This window comes from Quercus robur, chromosome 5 (genome assembly GCF_932294415.1).
Source record: "Quercus robur chromosome 5, dhQueRobu3.1, whole genome shotgun sequence".
Lineage (NCBI taxonomy): Eukaryota > Viridiplantae > Streptophyta > Magnoliopsida > Fagales > Fagaceae > Quercus > Quercus robur.
The window spans coordinates 51,409,994-51,423,077 of record NC_065538.1 but is presented as its reverse complement, the minus strand read 5'-3'; the positions used below and the strand labels follow the sequence as shown (position 1 = coordinate 51,423,077).

Here is a 13,084-nt window from a genome sequence, read left to right as displayed (position 1 = left end):
TCAATTATATTTCAATTTAACTTATTTTTATAAATTAAAAATATAATTAATGGAAACCAACTTATATGAAAATTTCTAACAAGTATTATTTCATGAGGAATGGCACCCATATGGCTTCTATTTTTATAAGAAAGGGAAAAGTAAAAAGGGAGGAAAAAAAGCATTATGTGCAAAAAAAACAAAGAGGGCATGTCTTGACCTAATTAATTATAACAATAATAAATTGTTCATTATTATTATTTTATAATAATTTGAAAATTACAAACTCTAGGAAGGGGGGATTCGACCCTAGTTCTCATCATAAAAAAGAATAGGTAATATTATTAAATTACAAGACTCTTAGCAAAATGTCATTAATTAAATGTCCCGAATTGAGGATAGAGGTTTAACTCACAAAATCAAAAGAATTGGTAACTAAACTCCAAATTGTGCTAGTGATAATTGCTCTTCTTACTAATTTTTATAGCATATAACAAGTCTTTTCCCAAAACTCTCCTTCAACTACCTATTTTATAATAACAAATTTAATAGCAAGCCAGATTTGATAGTCACTTTAGCATCAGCAAAAATAGAATAATAAAATAAAAAGTTAAAATAAAGAATGAAAATGATTTAAATAAAATAAAAATAATAAAATTCTTGTTTAGATAATTTTTTTGAAAAAGTAGTTAATTAAAAAAAATGGGTGCAAGAAAGTGGCCTCTTAAATTGGCAATTAATGTGAAAAACTTGTAATTCAATTATTAGATTTGAGATTCGGTGCAATATGCACCTTGCAATTAACTCCCCTCTCTCTCACAACAATATTTTATTATTTTTTTTTTTCTATTTTTTTTTTTTTTTTTTCAATGATTGAGATTTAAAGTTGCTTTTTATAACTTTAAATCTCAATAATTCATAACAATTGCATCATATCTTAATCTCCATTATTATTATTTTTTTGAAATAATTACAACTTACAATAAGCACATAGTTCTGTAGTTTGAACAATTTTTTCTCTAAACAAGTAAAATACCTCTCACTACAAACTTTCAATTTTTTTTTTAAAATTAAAAAAATCTGGTAATTAATTTTTTCATATATCCATCCAGCTCATGGAAAAAGAGAATTAGGAGTGGAAACTTTAAATCTCAGTCATTCATAACAATTGCATCGAATCTCAATCTCAATCTCAATTATTATTATTATTTTGAAATAATTACAACTTACAATAAACACATAATCCCGCAGTTTTTGAACCATTTTTCGTCTAAACAAGTAAAATACCTCCCACTACAAACTTTCAATTTTTTAAAATTTCTTTTAAAAAATCTGGTAATTAATTTTTTCATATATCCATCCACCTCGTAGAAAGAGAGAATTAGGAGGTGGAAAACTGGGCCAACCGGGCCAGCTAAAAATAACAGCCGGGCCGCTTCCCAATAAATAATAAAACAAAGTCACATTGGAAGTGCCGAAACAAGTCTAAATGGTTTTTGGTTATATGCCGGCCTTTTTAACAGAGCCGAAGTACCAACCCATTTATCTCTCAATCTCGCAGGGTGTGACCACAGGTCCACAGCTATATTCTTGTCTATTTGATACTGATAGATAACCTTGTTTTAAATGGGTTCCAGTTAGCTCAATTGGTAAAGTTTTTTATGATTGTATAAGAGATCTGGGATTCAATCTCCACCAACATTAAAAAACTGATTGGTGTCTTGGTCTGATGATAAAGAGCTATCATCAGAAGCGGACGCCATAAGTTGAAACTCTCTCCAAAAAAAAAAATACCCTTGTCTTCAAAATGACAGGTATTCTCATAAATAAAAAATACAAAACGACAGGTATTGTCCAGATTAGATATCTCTGCCTTTACTTGAATCAATTTTGTTCCACCCTCAAGTGTCACTCAATCTTGTCTCATTCATCTATCTACACCTAGCTCCCTTATATTGTTTTCTCCCATGTGCACTACATGTGAGTGATTAAAACTGCTTGTCATATTAGTCTCAACGATCGTTTACTTATTATTATGTAGCATCTATAATTCTTTGATGTTAGTTAAGATTAGATACCACTCGTTTACTACACTACACTACACGCGTATCAGTACTCCCTCAGACTGAGACTGTGGCTCAGTCCTAAACTCTTTCTTTTTTTTTTCTTTTTTTTTTTTTTTGACAGTGAAGATAGAAAGTCCTAAACTCTTTCTACATGCCACCGAAAGCTGCGAAAAAATGATGCTTTTTAATAATTTTCTTTTGAAAAAGTATAAGTAGGCCAAGAAATTTAACAAATAAATTTCACATCTGGTGATGTGACTTGTGTCATAAAATCATAAAATGATAATAGTAGTAATGTCAGATAACAACCGTATTGCTACCAATTATATTTTGCTAATTCAATAAGATGTGAAAAATAAATCACCAAAAATTTATCATGTGTGTACCCTTGCTTTTTTTTTTTTTTTTTTTTTTTTTTCCCTTGAATACAATACAACTTTAATACAATAACAACATTGACACCAATCATACATTAACCATCCATAATAGAAAATATTTTATAAAAAATTGAAAAAGTTATCAAATTAGTTAGTTATTTTTTTCATTTTTTCATAAAAAATTTTCTAAAATGATTTACTAATACGTTAGTAAAACCCTACATATATAATGACTAGAAAATTTGTAGCAAGCAAAGCAATAAAAATGATTAAATTAATAGTTTTATTCTTTTTTTTTTTAGTACTTTATTAACAAGTATTCTAAGTATATGTTTTGGATGAATTTATTCTCATTTGTTCATTGTGTTTAGTATGCAAAAGTTGATGATGAAAGGAGAATCAATGAGGTAATCGTCCAAACAAGGGGCACCATAAAGCCTGCAAAAAGAATCACACTATTGGAGAGCAATGGTATAGGGCAAGCTAAAGCTCCTCCAATGCTTAAGTCATAAACTCTTAAGTATGTGTTTGTATTCGGGTTGCGGGCGTCTGCATTTCAAATTTCAGTGTTTTCCTTTCTTTTTTCTTTCTTTTTTTCTTTTCACGCGTTTCAGGGAGACAATTATCACTGTAGCAGCACTGTTCATGGGACCCACAACCACTTTATTCAGAAAAAAAAAATTTAAAAATGGGTCCTATGGTACTATTTACACATTTAAAAATTATTTTGCTACAGTGTTTTTAGTTTTCAATTTCAGCAAAAATAAGTTGTATCCAAACGAACCCTAAGAAACCTAAATGAACTCTAACAATAGAAGAGTTAGGGTTTTTCACTCATACCTTGGAATGGAGAGGATTTGGTACTTATATAGGGGCTTTGACTACCTTCTATGATTTTGGCTACATTCCTTAGTGGAGGTGCGACAGAAGGTGTGGTTGGTGTGAAGTTAATGGCAGCGAGATCATTGGAGTTTGTGCCCTGTAACTTGGGAATGTGGGTTGGTGGGTGGATATCTCGTGCTTGAAGTCTGAAGGTTTCTGTAAGAGCATTCACATCAAATATGTCAAAAAAATAGCATTTAACATCTCAAAATACTACTTTATCAATTTTAACACTCCACTTTATAATACACCATACATCAAAAGCTTTATTTTTTTTACCACTTCATTAAAATATTATTTATTTATTGTTTATAATTCATTTTTATTCTATCTTTCTCTCTTTCTCTGCGTGTGTTTTTCTTCTCCAAGCAAAAACAACCAACCCACCCCCTCATGGCCACCACCAGACACCACCTATTCAATGTCACCACCCTCACCACCCAAGCCACCACCCACATCAAACCCACAACCAACCACCGAATCAATCAACCCACACGCACCAGAGAAAGATTTCACCCAATAGAGATCGATTGATCCACGGCCTCAACCCACCAACACGCCATAATCAACAACTACCACCAAAACCACAAACTCATCGAAATTTGCCAAAACCCAAAACAACAAACTTATCCACCACCCACAAACCCACCACAAAATACTACTTTATCAATTTTAACATCTCAAAATACTACTTTATCAATTTTAACACTCCACTTTATAATACACCATACATCAAAAGCTTTATTTTTTTTACCACTTCATTAAAATATTATTTATTTATTGTTTATAATTCATTTTTATTCTATCTTTCTCTCTTTCTCTGCGTGTGTTTTTCTTCTCCAAGCAAAAACAACCAACCCACCCCCTCATGGCCACCACCAGACACCACCTATTCAATGTCACCACCCTCACCACCCAAGCCACCACCCACATCAAACCCACAACCAACCACCGAATCAATCAACCCACACGCACCAGAGAAAGATTTCACCCAATAGAGATCGATTGATCCACGGCCTCAACCCACCAACACGCCATAATCAACAACTACCACCAAAACCACAAACTCATCGAAATTTGCCAAAACCCAAAACAACAAACTCATCCACCACCCACAAACCCACCACAAACTTATTTGAAAAAATCACAACCACCATGATCCAAATTGGAACAATCACTTACCCAAATGACAATCACCTCCTCCAGTCCAATGCCCAATCCTCTACCCAGAAAAAACAATAAAAAGGACTAGAGACCACCACCCAAATCCAAATCCAAAACCATTGACCAAAACAATGAACAACCACCACCACAGTCGCCGATCTACACTTCGTAGGACACCACCGTGGGACTAACAATCTTCAACCTCACCCATGACACATAACACAAACTAGAGAGAGAGCAAGAGCTACAAAAAAGAAGATTCTGGAGACAAAGAAAGAAAGAGACCCAAAGAGAGAGAAAGAGAGTGAAAAAGAAAGAGAAAATAATAAAAAAAAATATAGCAACTTGCTATTTTATAGCTCAAAACACTGATATATGCTCTACATCAAAGGTGTCAAATCTTAAAAGTTTTAGCAATTTGCTATCGTAAGGTGTTAGTTGTAGCACCTTATTATAGCAAGTTGCTAAAACTTTTAAGATTTGGCACCTTTGATGTAGAGCATATATTAGTGTTTTGAGTTATAAAATAGCATTTTAGCACTTTTAACATCTTCAATGGGAATGCTCTAAGTACTTTAATTGAAGTGTATTCATCTAGATGGTTAGACAAGTGGATGGAGGTTTAGACAGTTTGTGTTCAAGGTCGCCCACGATACTTTATTGGACAACATAACATCTTCGTTGTATGGGTAGCATGGCTCAGAGCATTCACATTGGAAATGGCATATGTCATATGTTGGTTCAATTTAGCATAAAAGCCCAAAACCCCTACTCCATCCGGACTTGTAAAAGCTGATTATTGCAAAAAATTTGCAATTGTGCTACAATGCGGTTTTAAATGTAGAATCACATTGTAACTCCATTGTGTAAAGTTGAATTTATTCAATCATGTGTTGGTTTTATTCTGTGCCAAATTTGCTTGTAATTTAGCAATTAGATACCATGTATTTAGGTGGGAATTATGTAAGGGTAGTGTGTGAGAGAGTGTGAAGAAAGCTCAAAAAGTGTGCACTCAAGAAAAGCCTCACGACTGGATCTCGTAACTGGCGAGTCGCCAAAGGTGGCACACATGTGAAGCATGCAGGGGAGCTAAAGGGTCACGACAGCTGGAGTACTACAGGACAAAACTTCCAGTCTGGCTAGGCAGTTAGCTCGCGACTCGTTCCAATCGTGAGGTCGAGTTGCCAGAATATCCTGTTTGATGAAAACTGACATTTCGCATTCCTCATACACCCTACTATAAATACCCTTATACCCACGAAATGTAGAGAGTTCCCAGGGAGAATTTTGAGAAAGAAACTCTAGAGAAAAACAAGATTTACTCATTCACCAATCTTCATCTTTTGATTCTCCAAATTCCTTTACTCCCACCCTCTCCATTGATATATCCTTGAGAGGTACATTTAGCCAAATCCTTATCCCACCATACCCATATCAGTAATGAGGTATTTTGGTGTTTAGGAAGCAGTTTAGAAGGGATTAATTCATTTTGGTTAATGCAATGGGCTATTGTGGGATTCGGTATGCTAGAGAAGACAAGGTTCGGCGTAACCCTATTGGAGCAAGAAGCTTGGAGGGCTTAGGTGCACTGGGTAGATTAGGCTTGGAGGGTCTTCTACTATTCATGTATCCCAACTTTATTCTCTAATGGATTATTGACCGTTTGGAGGGCGGCGAAGAGGTTTTTCGCCGAGTATTTCGGTTTCCTCTTCGATAACACATCGCCGTGTTATCTTTGTGTTTGCATATTTCTTCTCTTTCTCTTTACCTTTTAATTATTGCTGTGTTGGTTATTAATTATGGTTTAGAGTGTGTTACAAATTTGGTTATAGCTTATATTTAATTTTCCGCACATATATTGTTTGATTATAAGCTTGTATTGGTATTTTTAATTTGGGGGTCTAAACATTTATAGGTGTTTTACACACTATTTGAACTTTCACATTGTATAATTTTTAATATATTTTATTCCCTCTATAGTACCATATAAATTTATAGTTTATCACTATTTCTTTCATTTCTCTAATTCTCTCCATCTTCCATCTCTTCTCTCTCCCTTCTTCTTATCCTGCCCTCTCAACTCCTCAAACCAGAAACTACATTTTCTGAAACCCAAAACCCCATGTGGTGGTGGTAGCAGCAGAGGTAGGCATGGCATAAAAGTTTCGTTGATGTGGTGGTGGTGGCAGCATGGGTTGTGTGGTGGCATAGGTCTGGGTCGGTGGTGCTGATTAGCGTGGTGGAATGGCGAGGTGGAGATCAATGTGGTGGGTTTCTAGATCGGCAAGATTGGCGGTGGTGGGTTTCAGTGTTGTGGTTGTTTGCGAGATAGACAATTTCTTTGTGTGTTTTTTTTTCCTCTTGGTGATTATGTGGTCATTGTTTCTTGTGGATGTGGTTGTTGTTGGTGGTTTTTGAAGGCTTTTTTATGTTTTTTTTTTCTCTGTGGTGGCTCTTTCTTGCGGTTGTGGTCGGTGGGTGGTCTAGTGGTTTGAGTTGTGGGTTTGCTTAGATTGGTGATAGGTTTGGTGTCTGAGTGGTGGGTTTGGTGATTTTTGTGGTGGGTTTCCAGTGGTATTTGGCAATTTGTGTGTGTGTGTGTTTTTTTTTTCTTGGTGGTTCTTGTGGTGGCAGTTTTTTGTGTTTGTTGTTGTTGTTGGTGGGTTTGCTGGTCTAAGTGGGTAGGTTTGCTCGGATGTGAGTGGCAGTGGTGGTGGCTGGGTTTTTAAAAATATTTTTTTATGGTGTATTTTAGACACATAAATGAAGAGGAAAAGAGACTAGGGGCCCGTTTGGTTGTAGTTTTTAAAAATTGTTGTTTAAAAAGATGTAAAAATTGTGGTTTAAAAAGTGTTGTTGAACAACGTGTTTTTAGTGTGAATAAAACAAAAAAATGTGTTTGGTATCATTGTTTAAACAATGTTTTTCAGTGTTTAAAAAATGTAAAATATGTGTTTGGTATGTATGTTTTGTTTGATAAAAAAAAGCTGACTAACGTATTAAATAATAATTTTTTAATCCGTTTTTTATCCCTTCTTTTCCTTTTCTTCTGTCTTTATCCCTTTCTCTTCAGTCTTCAGTCTTCCCTCAGAGCAGAAAACAAAAAAGCCAAACCCACGCCAAAGAAGATCCACGGCTCCATTCACCGATCAGCCGATCAGCCGATGCCAAACCCACGCATGTCCTCATCTCCATCGACGCCAAAGAAGATCCACGGCTCCGTTCACCGATCAGCCGATCAGCCGACGCCAAACCCACGCACGTCCTCATCTCCATCGACGCCAAAGAAGATTCACGGCTCCGTTCACCGATCGGCGTGCGCGAGATGGGTTTTGATTTTGGGTGGGTTTCGATGGGGTTTTGATCGGCGGAAGAAGATCAGGTGGCTTCCAATGGAGTTTTAATCAACGTGGGTTCTATGGAGATCGGAGTTTTGATCAACGTATATGGAGATCGGGTTTTGATTGCATGGGTTTCGTTCCAATGGGGTTTTGATCGAGTGGGTTCCGACGTTCCGTGGAGATCGAGTTTAGATCGGTGTGGGCTCCATTCCGTTGGAGTTTTGATCGCGTGGGTTCTGTGGAGATTGGATTTTGATCGCGTGGGTACCAAAATAATGGGTTTGTTGGTTTTCTGATTTAATGGGTTTGTTGGTTTATGATTTAATGGCTTTTCCGGTTGGCGTGTGGCATGGTGGTGGTGATTGGTGGTTTGTTGGGGTTCAGTGGCAGTGGCAAGTCCGATCACTTTAAAGATTGGCATGAATTGATGGTGGGTTTTTCTTCGAATTTTTGTTTTGGGATTGTTGTTGTGATTTGCTGGGGTGGCTGGTGGTGTAGCAGTGATTTGGGTCCGTGTTGTGGGTGATTGTTGCTAGGCAAATGACTAGTGAAATGAATGTTGCTAGGCGAAAAAGGTGGTTGTGATATTGATCTGGGTTTGTTCACAGTGAAAATCCAGTGTCAATTTTATTACAATAATGCCATCAGAAACGCTGTTTATTGTTTAAAATGTGGCCGGACCATGTTTCAAAAATAGTGTTTCAAACACAGGTTTTTGAGTAGTAGTTTTCAAACAATCCTATTTTAAGCACCATCACCAAACGGATTGTTCTTAAATTTGGACACTAGTGTTTAGTGTTTAAACACTGAACACTATGTTTTGAGTTGGCAAACCAAACGGGCCCTAGGAATGATTGAGAAAAAAGAGAAAGAGGAGAGGAAGAGAGAGAAAGAGGTGATGAGAATATATTTTGGAAAATATATTTTATTGTGTAGATATATTGTTTTAATGAGTAGAGTAAGAAAATAAAAATTGAGAGATTAGGTGTGTTGTAAAATGATATAGTATAATTGATAAAGTAATTTTTTGAGATGGTAAAATAGAATAGAACAATATTTTCCATTGTGAATGCTCTCAATAGGAAGGGCCTTCAATGTTGGGGGATGGAACTTCTGACAACTAAACACTTTATTTATTTATTTTTTTCTTTTTTTGAGAATCACTGACAACTAAACACCTAAGTTGGACGAGTGGTGAGTATGGGCTAGAGGATCCATCATGAAACCGGTGATGTGAACATCGAATTAAGGGGGTCTGTGTTGAATGACAACTATGTGGCGCTGCTGGAGTCTTTGTCGTAATTGTGTGAAGGGATCATTCCTATCAAAAGTAAAGTTGTACTTCAAAAAAATAATGCTTTTAAAAGGTTGTTTAAGATGAAATTAAACTCTCAATCAAATGATTTGTTAAGATGTAGGAGTACTTGACATTTGATTATTTAATATTTTATCTTTTTAAATACTAAAAGTCTAAAACAAATATATATATATATATATATATATAAAATAGTAAAAACACATGCATCCACCTTGGATAGTTTTTGAAAACAAATGTAAATCATAGCTGATAATTGAACTTTTTAATATTCCTTAATCTATAATTCCTAGTATTAAAACTAGACCATTATTTTAGTTATTATGTTAAAACATTGGCTTGTCCCAACTCCAAAGACAAAGAGGGTAAGAAGTATAGGGTTGCAGTTAAAAAAAGAAGTACATGGTAGAGAAATTTCAGTAATTCGCTTGGTGGGCATACACAGTACAGACGTGTGCTCGTGAACACTGACTCATGGTTCCACTAGAAGTCCAAGCATCACTGAACCAAATATGACATTGTGTGACCATAACCAGTTCAATTAATTGCCCACGGATTTCTACTACACGGCTAGAATGAGAATCGAAACTGCCCTTCTCAGTTTGCTAATAGAGACAAGTCGATATATTTAAATCTGCAACATAATGAGTCAAATTATACAAATACTAAGAAAGCTAGATGCAGAGCAGTTGGCACTTAGCAGTACTTGCAATTATTATGTATAACTATAATGCATTTATAATCAATGCAACTTGCTCTTGCTATCTTCTCTTTCACAATCAATATAAACAAATACAGAATCGTAGATCCACACAAAACATTGATATTTTTGGGGCCATAGTTTTCGGTGTTGGTGTTTAAACATGACATTTGAACTCTCTAACCTAACCAGCTTGCCCTTAACATCTGTTTGGATACCGTTTATTTTGTTGAAACTGAAAATACTCTAGATAAAAGTAAAAATTAGCTGAAATAATACAGTGAGGCTCATAAATAATACCAAAAAGTGCAGTGTGATCTATAAATAGTAGCAAAAATAAGTTAAATAATGAAAGAATTTTTATTTTTCATTGGTATCCAAACGGAGACTTAATGCTTCTTTATGGACAATTATATCTTTATATTGGACTGTCAACGTAAAATTTACATTGTCAATTAAACAAATGTGTATAACATTGAACACTTTTATGCAAATGTTCTGTACTGCAATGTAAACAACGAAATTTACTTTCACAAAACATAACAAAAGTTCGTGTCCCCTCAACCTGATCACCCCTCTCTCAAGCCTCAGCTCTCTCACTATGATCCAAATCTAGATCATATGCCCTCTGAACCACTTTCACGTCTGGGACCATACGCCATTGCCATTGCCATGACTGTTCCCACTCAATCAGCCACTATTAACCAAACATGTCATATGCTTAAAAGTTGAAAAAAAAAAAAAAAAAAAAAAAAAACCCACGCGCCACCCATCACATCTTGTATTTTGAGAGTATCCTTTACATTACATGCAAACATAAAGAAAATGTTGTTTATTTGTACATTCATTTACTGCACATATCTCTTATACATACATTTATCTCTGTTTTTTTAACTTCGAATCAAAAACAACAATTATCTTGCACAAAAAATGAAACACTATCTAAAGATTTTATGCACACCAAAAGTCCAAAAGCAAGCAACCCACTTTGTTCAATTTTTGTTACATGGGCCCTTGAAAAAAAAAATACAATATACACATTACTATATGATATTATGCATCTAATATGACCCATAATTGGCCATTATAAAGAACTAGCAAAGACTAAACATTTTTAGATTTTTACCCCCAATCTGACATTGCAGCGTGTGATTAAGCGCGTGACCACCGTAATAACTTTGACATTATACAAAACTCTTTAGCAACTCGCTCGTCGGAAATACTAAAAGACTACTAGCTAGTTGCTAGTAATAGCCGGAAACATATAAACCTGACTTTGTATCACAGTTTTTCCGAGCTTAAACCCTGGCACAACTGTGAAACACACTCGAAGCTCGCCATTGTTACTGCAACTACCATCACCACCACTATCAATTTCACCGGACAAGAACATAGAATCTTCAGCCACACATTCCATGTAGACCTCAGAGAATCTACAATTTTTCCTTACCTGAAAGATTGTTACCTCTTCATCAAACGAGAAAGCCAAGCAGTGCAAAAGCCACACGCGCTTCGCCATCTCAGCATACGCTACGAAGAAAGATGAATCGGGGACACCCCCAGAGGTTATGACCTTTCGCTGATTCAAGTTACCGAACAGAGAGCATTCCATTTTCGCGTGTACGAGGTTTAGGTACTTGGCCCGACAGAACTTCCCGAAGGAAGAGTTTGGGTTCTCGAAGAGATAGCGCCTAGGATTAACGTTTGTGAGCTTCTTAAACTTGTCGAAACAGAGGCGGCTGCGATGTTTGTCCTGTTGTTCTTGTTGCTTTTGTTGTTGATGATGATGATGATTGTGAGTGTCGCTCGGTGAAAAGTGAGGGAAGTTGAAACCTTCGAGCATGGTTTTGCAAACGAAGGATTCGAAAACGAAGGATCGGTGATTTGGGTTTGTGAAAACAGCGTCTGGCTCGATGAATTTCACTGCTTCGTCGAGATCCCAGTTCGCTGATTCCATTTCTCGAATCATTAACTTCACGAAACTACGAGTGGATCTTAGTGTGTGGTGGAGGAACTGAACAAAATGCGTGACATTGAGCTTGTTAAGCTTAAGATTATCGAACATTGACAGAGGCCCAGTTGCGTTTAGCCTCTTCTCTAAGGACTTGTTGAATGAAACCGAGTCGTCGAGCTGGTTTTGAAGCGAAGAAATGTCAGAGTCTTTGTGGTCTGCCTCATTCTGGAGCTTCTTGATGGTGATTTGGTAAGTTCTCATCAAGCTCTGTTGCTCTTGAATCTCAGCGAGCATGAGAGTGACTTGCGGTGAAAGATCAAGTTCTTTCTTGAAAAAGCTTCTCTTGAGCTCAGAAATCGCTTTCAGCTCATCCACCACAGCCTGGTCCGCGACCTGAATGCCTTCACTGTTGTACGGACTCTGAGCCATTTGTAGTTCAGCATAAGCAGCTTTGATCGAAGTAATGCCAGCGAAAAGCTTAGCCACCAAAGCTTCAAACACTGCTCTCTGTTTAGCTTTGGTTTCTTCATTGTGCTTGTCGAATTGCTGGGACTTCTTCTTATTATTACAATCTGTGAAATAATCTTCCTTGACTTTGGGTTGTGAAGTGAGTAAGCAAATGCCATTGTTTGAGGCAATTTTTGTGGCTGTTCTGAGGTTAATGACCTTTTGGAAAGTCCTAGCTAGTTTGCTCTTGTTGTTGAAGGCTGATTTGGGTTTCATTGTATCCATGTTTTTAATTAAAAGAAATGGAAGAGAGTAATTGGAAGTGTGGTTTGGGGCATGAAAATTTTTGGAGGAATTGTAGCTTGTAGGGAAAGAATATTCGAGAGCTTCAATACCAAGGAAATTGAAGTCTGAGGAAAAGGGTTTTGGCCCTTTTGGGAGGTAAAGTGCTTGAAAGATAGAGATTTTGAGTTGAAAAAGGAGGCACAAAACTTTGACTATCAGAATTGAAGCCGGAGATGGAGGTGTGTAAAGTGAGATTTAAAGCGCGGGAAGGAACGATAAAAAAAATAATTAGCAAAAAAAAACAAAAAAGATTAAAAAGTGTGAATAGTTGAAGTTACTGAAGAAAAGTACTGGTAGAAAGCACATGAAGGTTGAAAAAACCATGGCAAAATTTAATGTTTATTCACTTTATTGTACAACTAATCAATTGAATTTACAGTGGCCAAATAACAATAATTAGCAAAAATAACAAAAAAGATTAAAAAGTGTGAATAGTTGAAGTTACTGAAGAAAAGTACTGGTAGAAAGTACACGAAGGTTGAAAAAACCATGGCAAAATTTAATGTTTATCCAC

General features: G+C 36.1%; 1 protein-coding gene across 1 annotated transcript; it reads right to left on the bottom strand.

Moving 5' to 3' along the window:
• Positions 1-10,641: 10,641 nt before the first annotated feature.
• LOC126726275 (protein GRAVITROPIC IN THE LIGHT 1) lies at positions 10,642-12,743 on the bottom strand. Its single transcript, XM_050431501.1, has one exon. It carries the CDS (start codon positions 12,508-12,510, stop codon positions 11,062-11,064), a length of 1,449 nt encoding a protein of 482 aa, XP_050287458.1. The 5' UTR covers positions 12,511-12,743; the 3' UTR covers positions 10,642-11,061.
• Between the last annotated feature and the right edge of the window lie 341 nt (positions 12,744-13,084).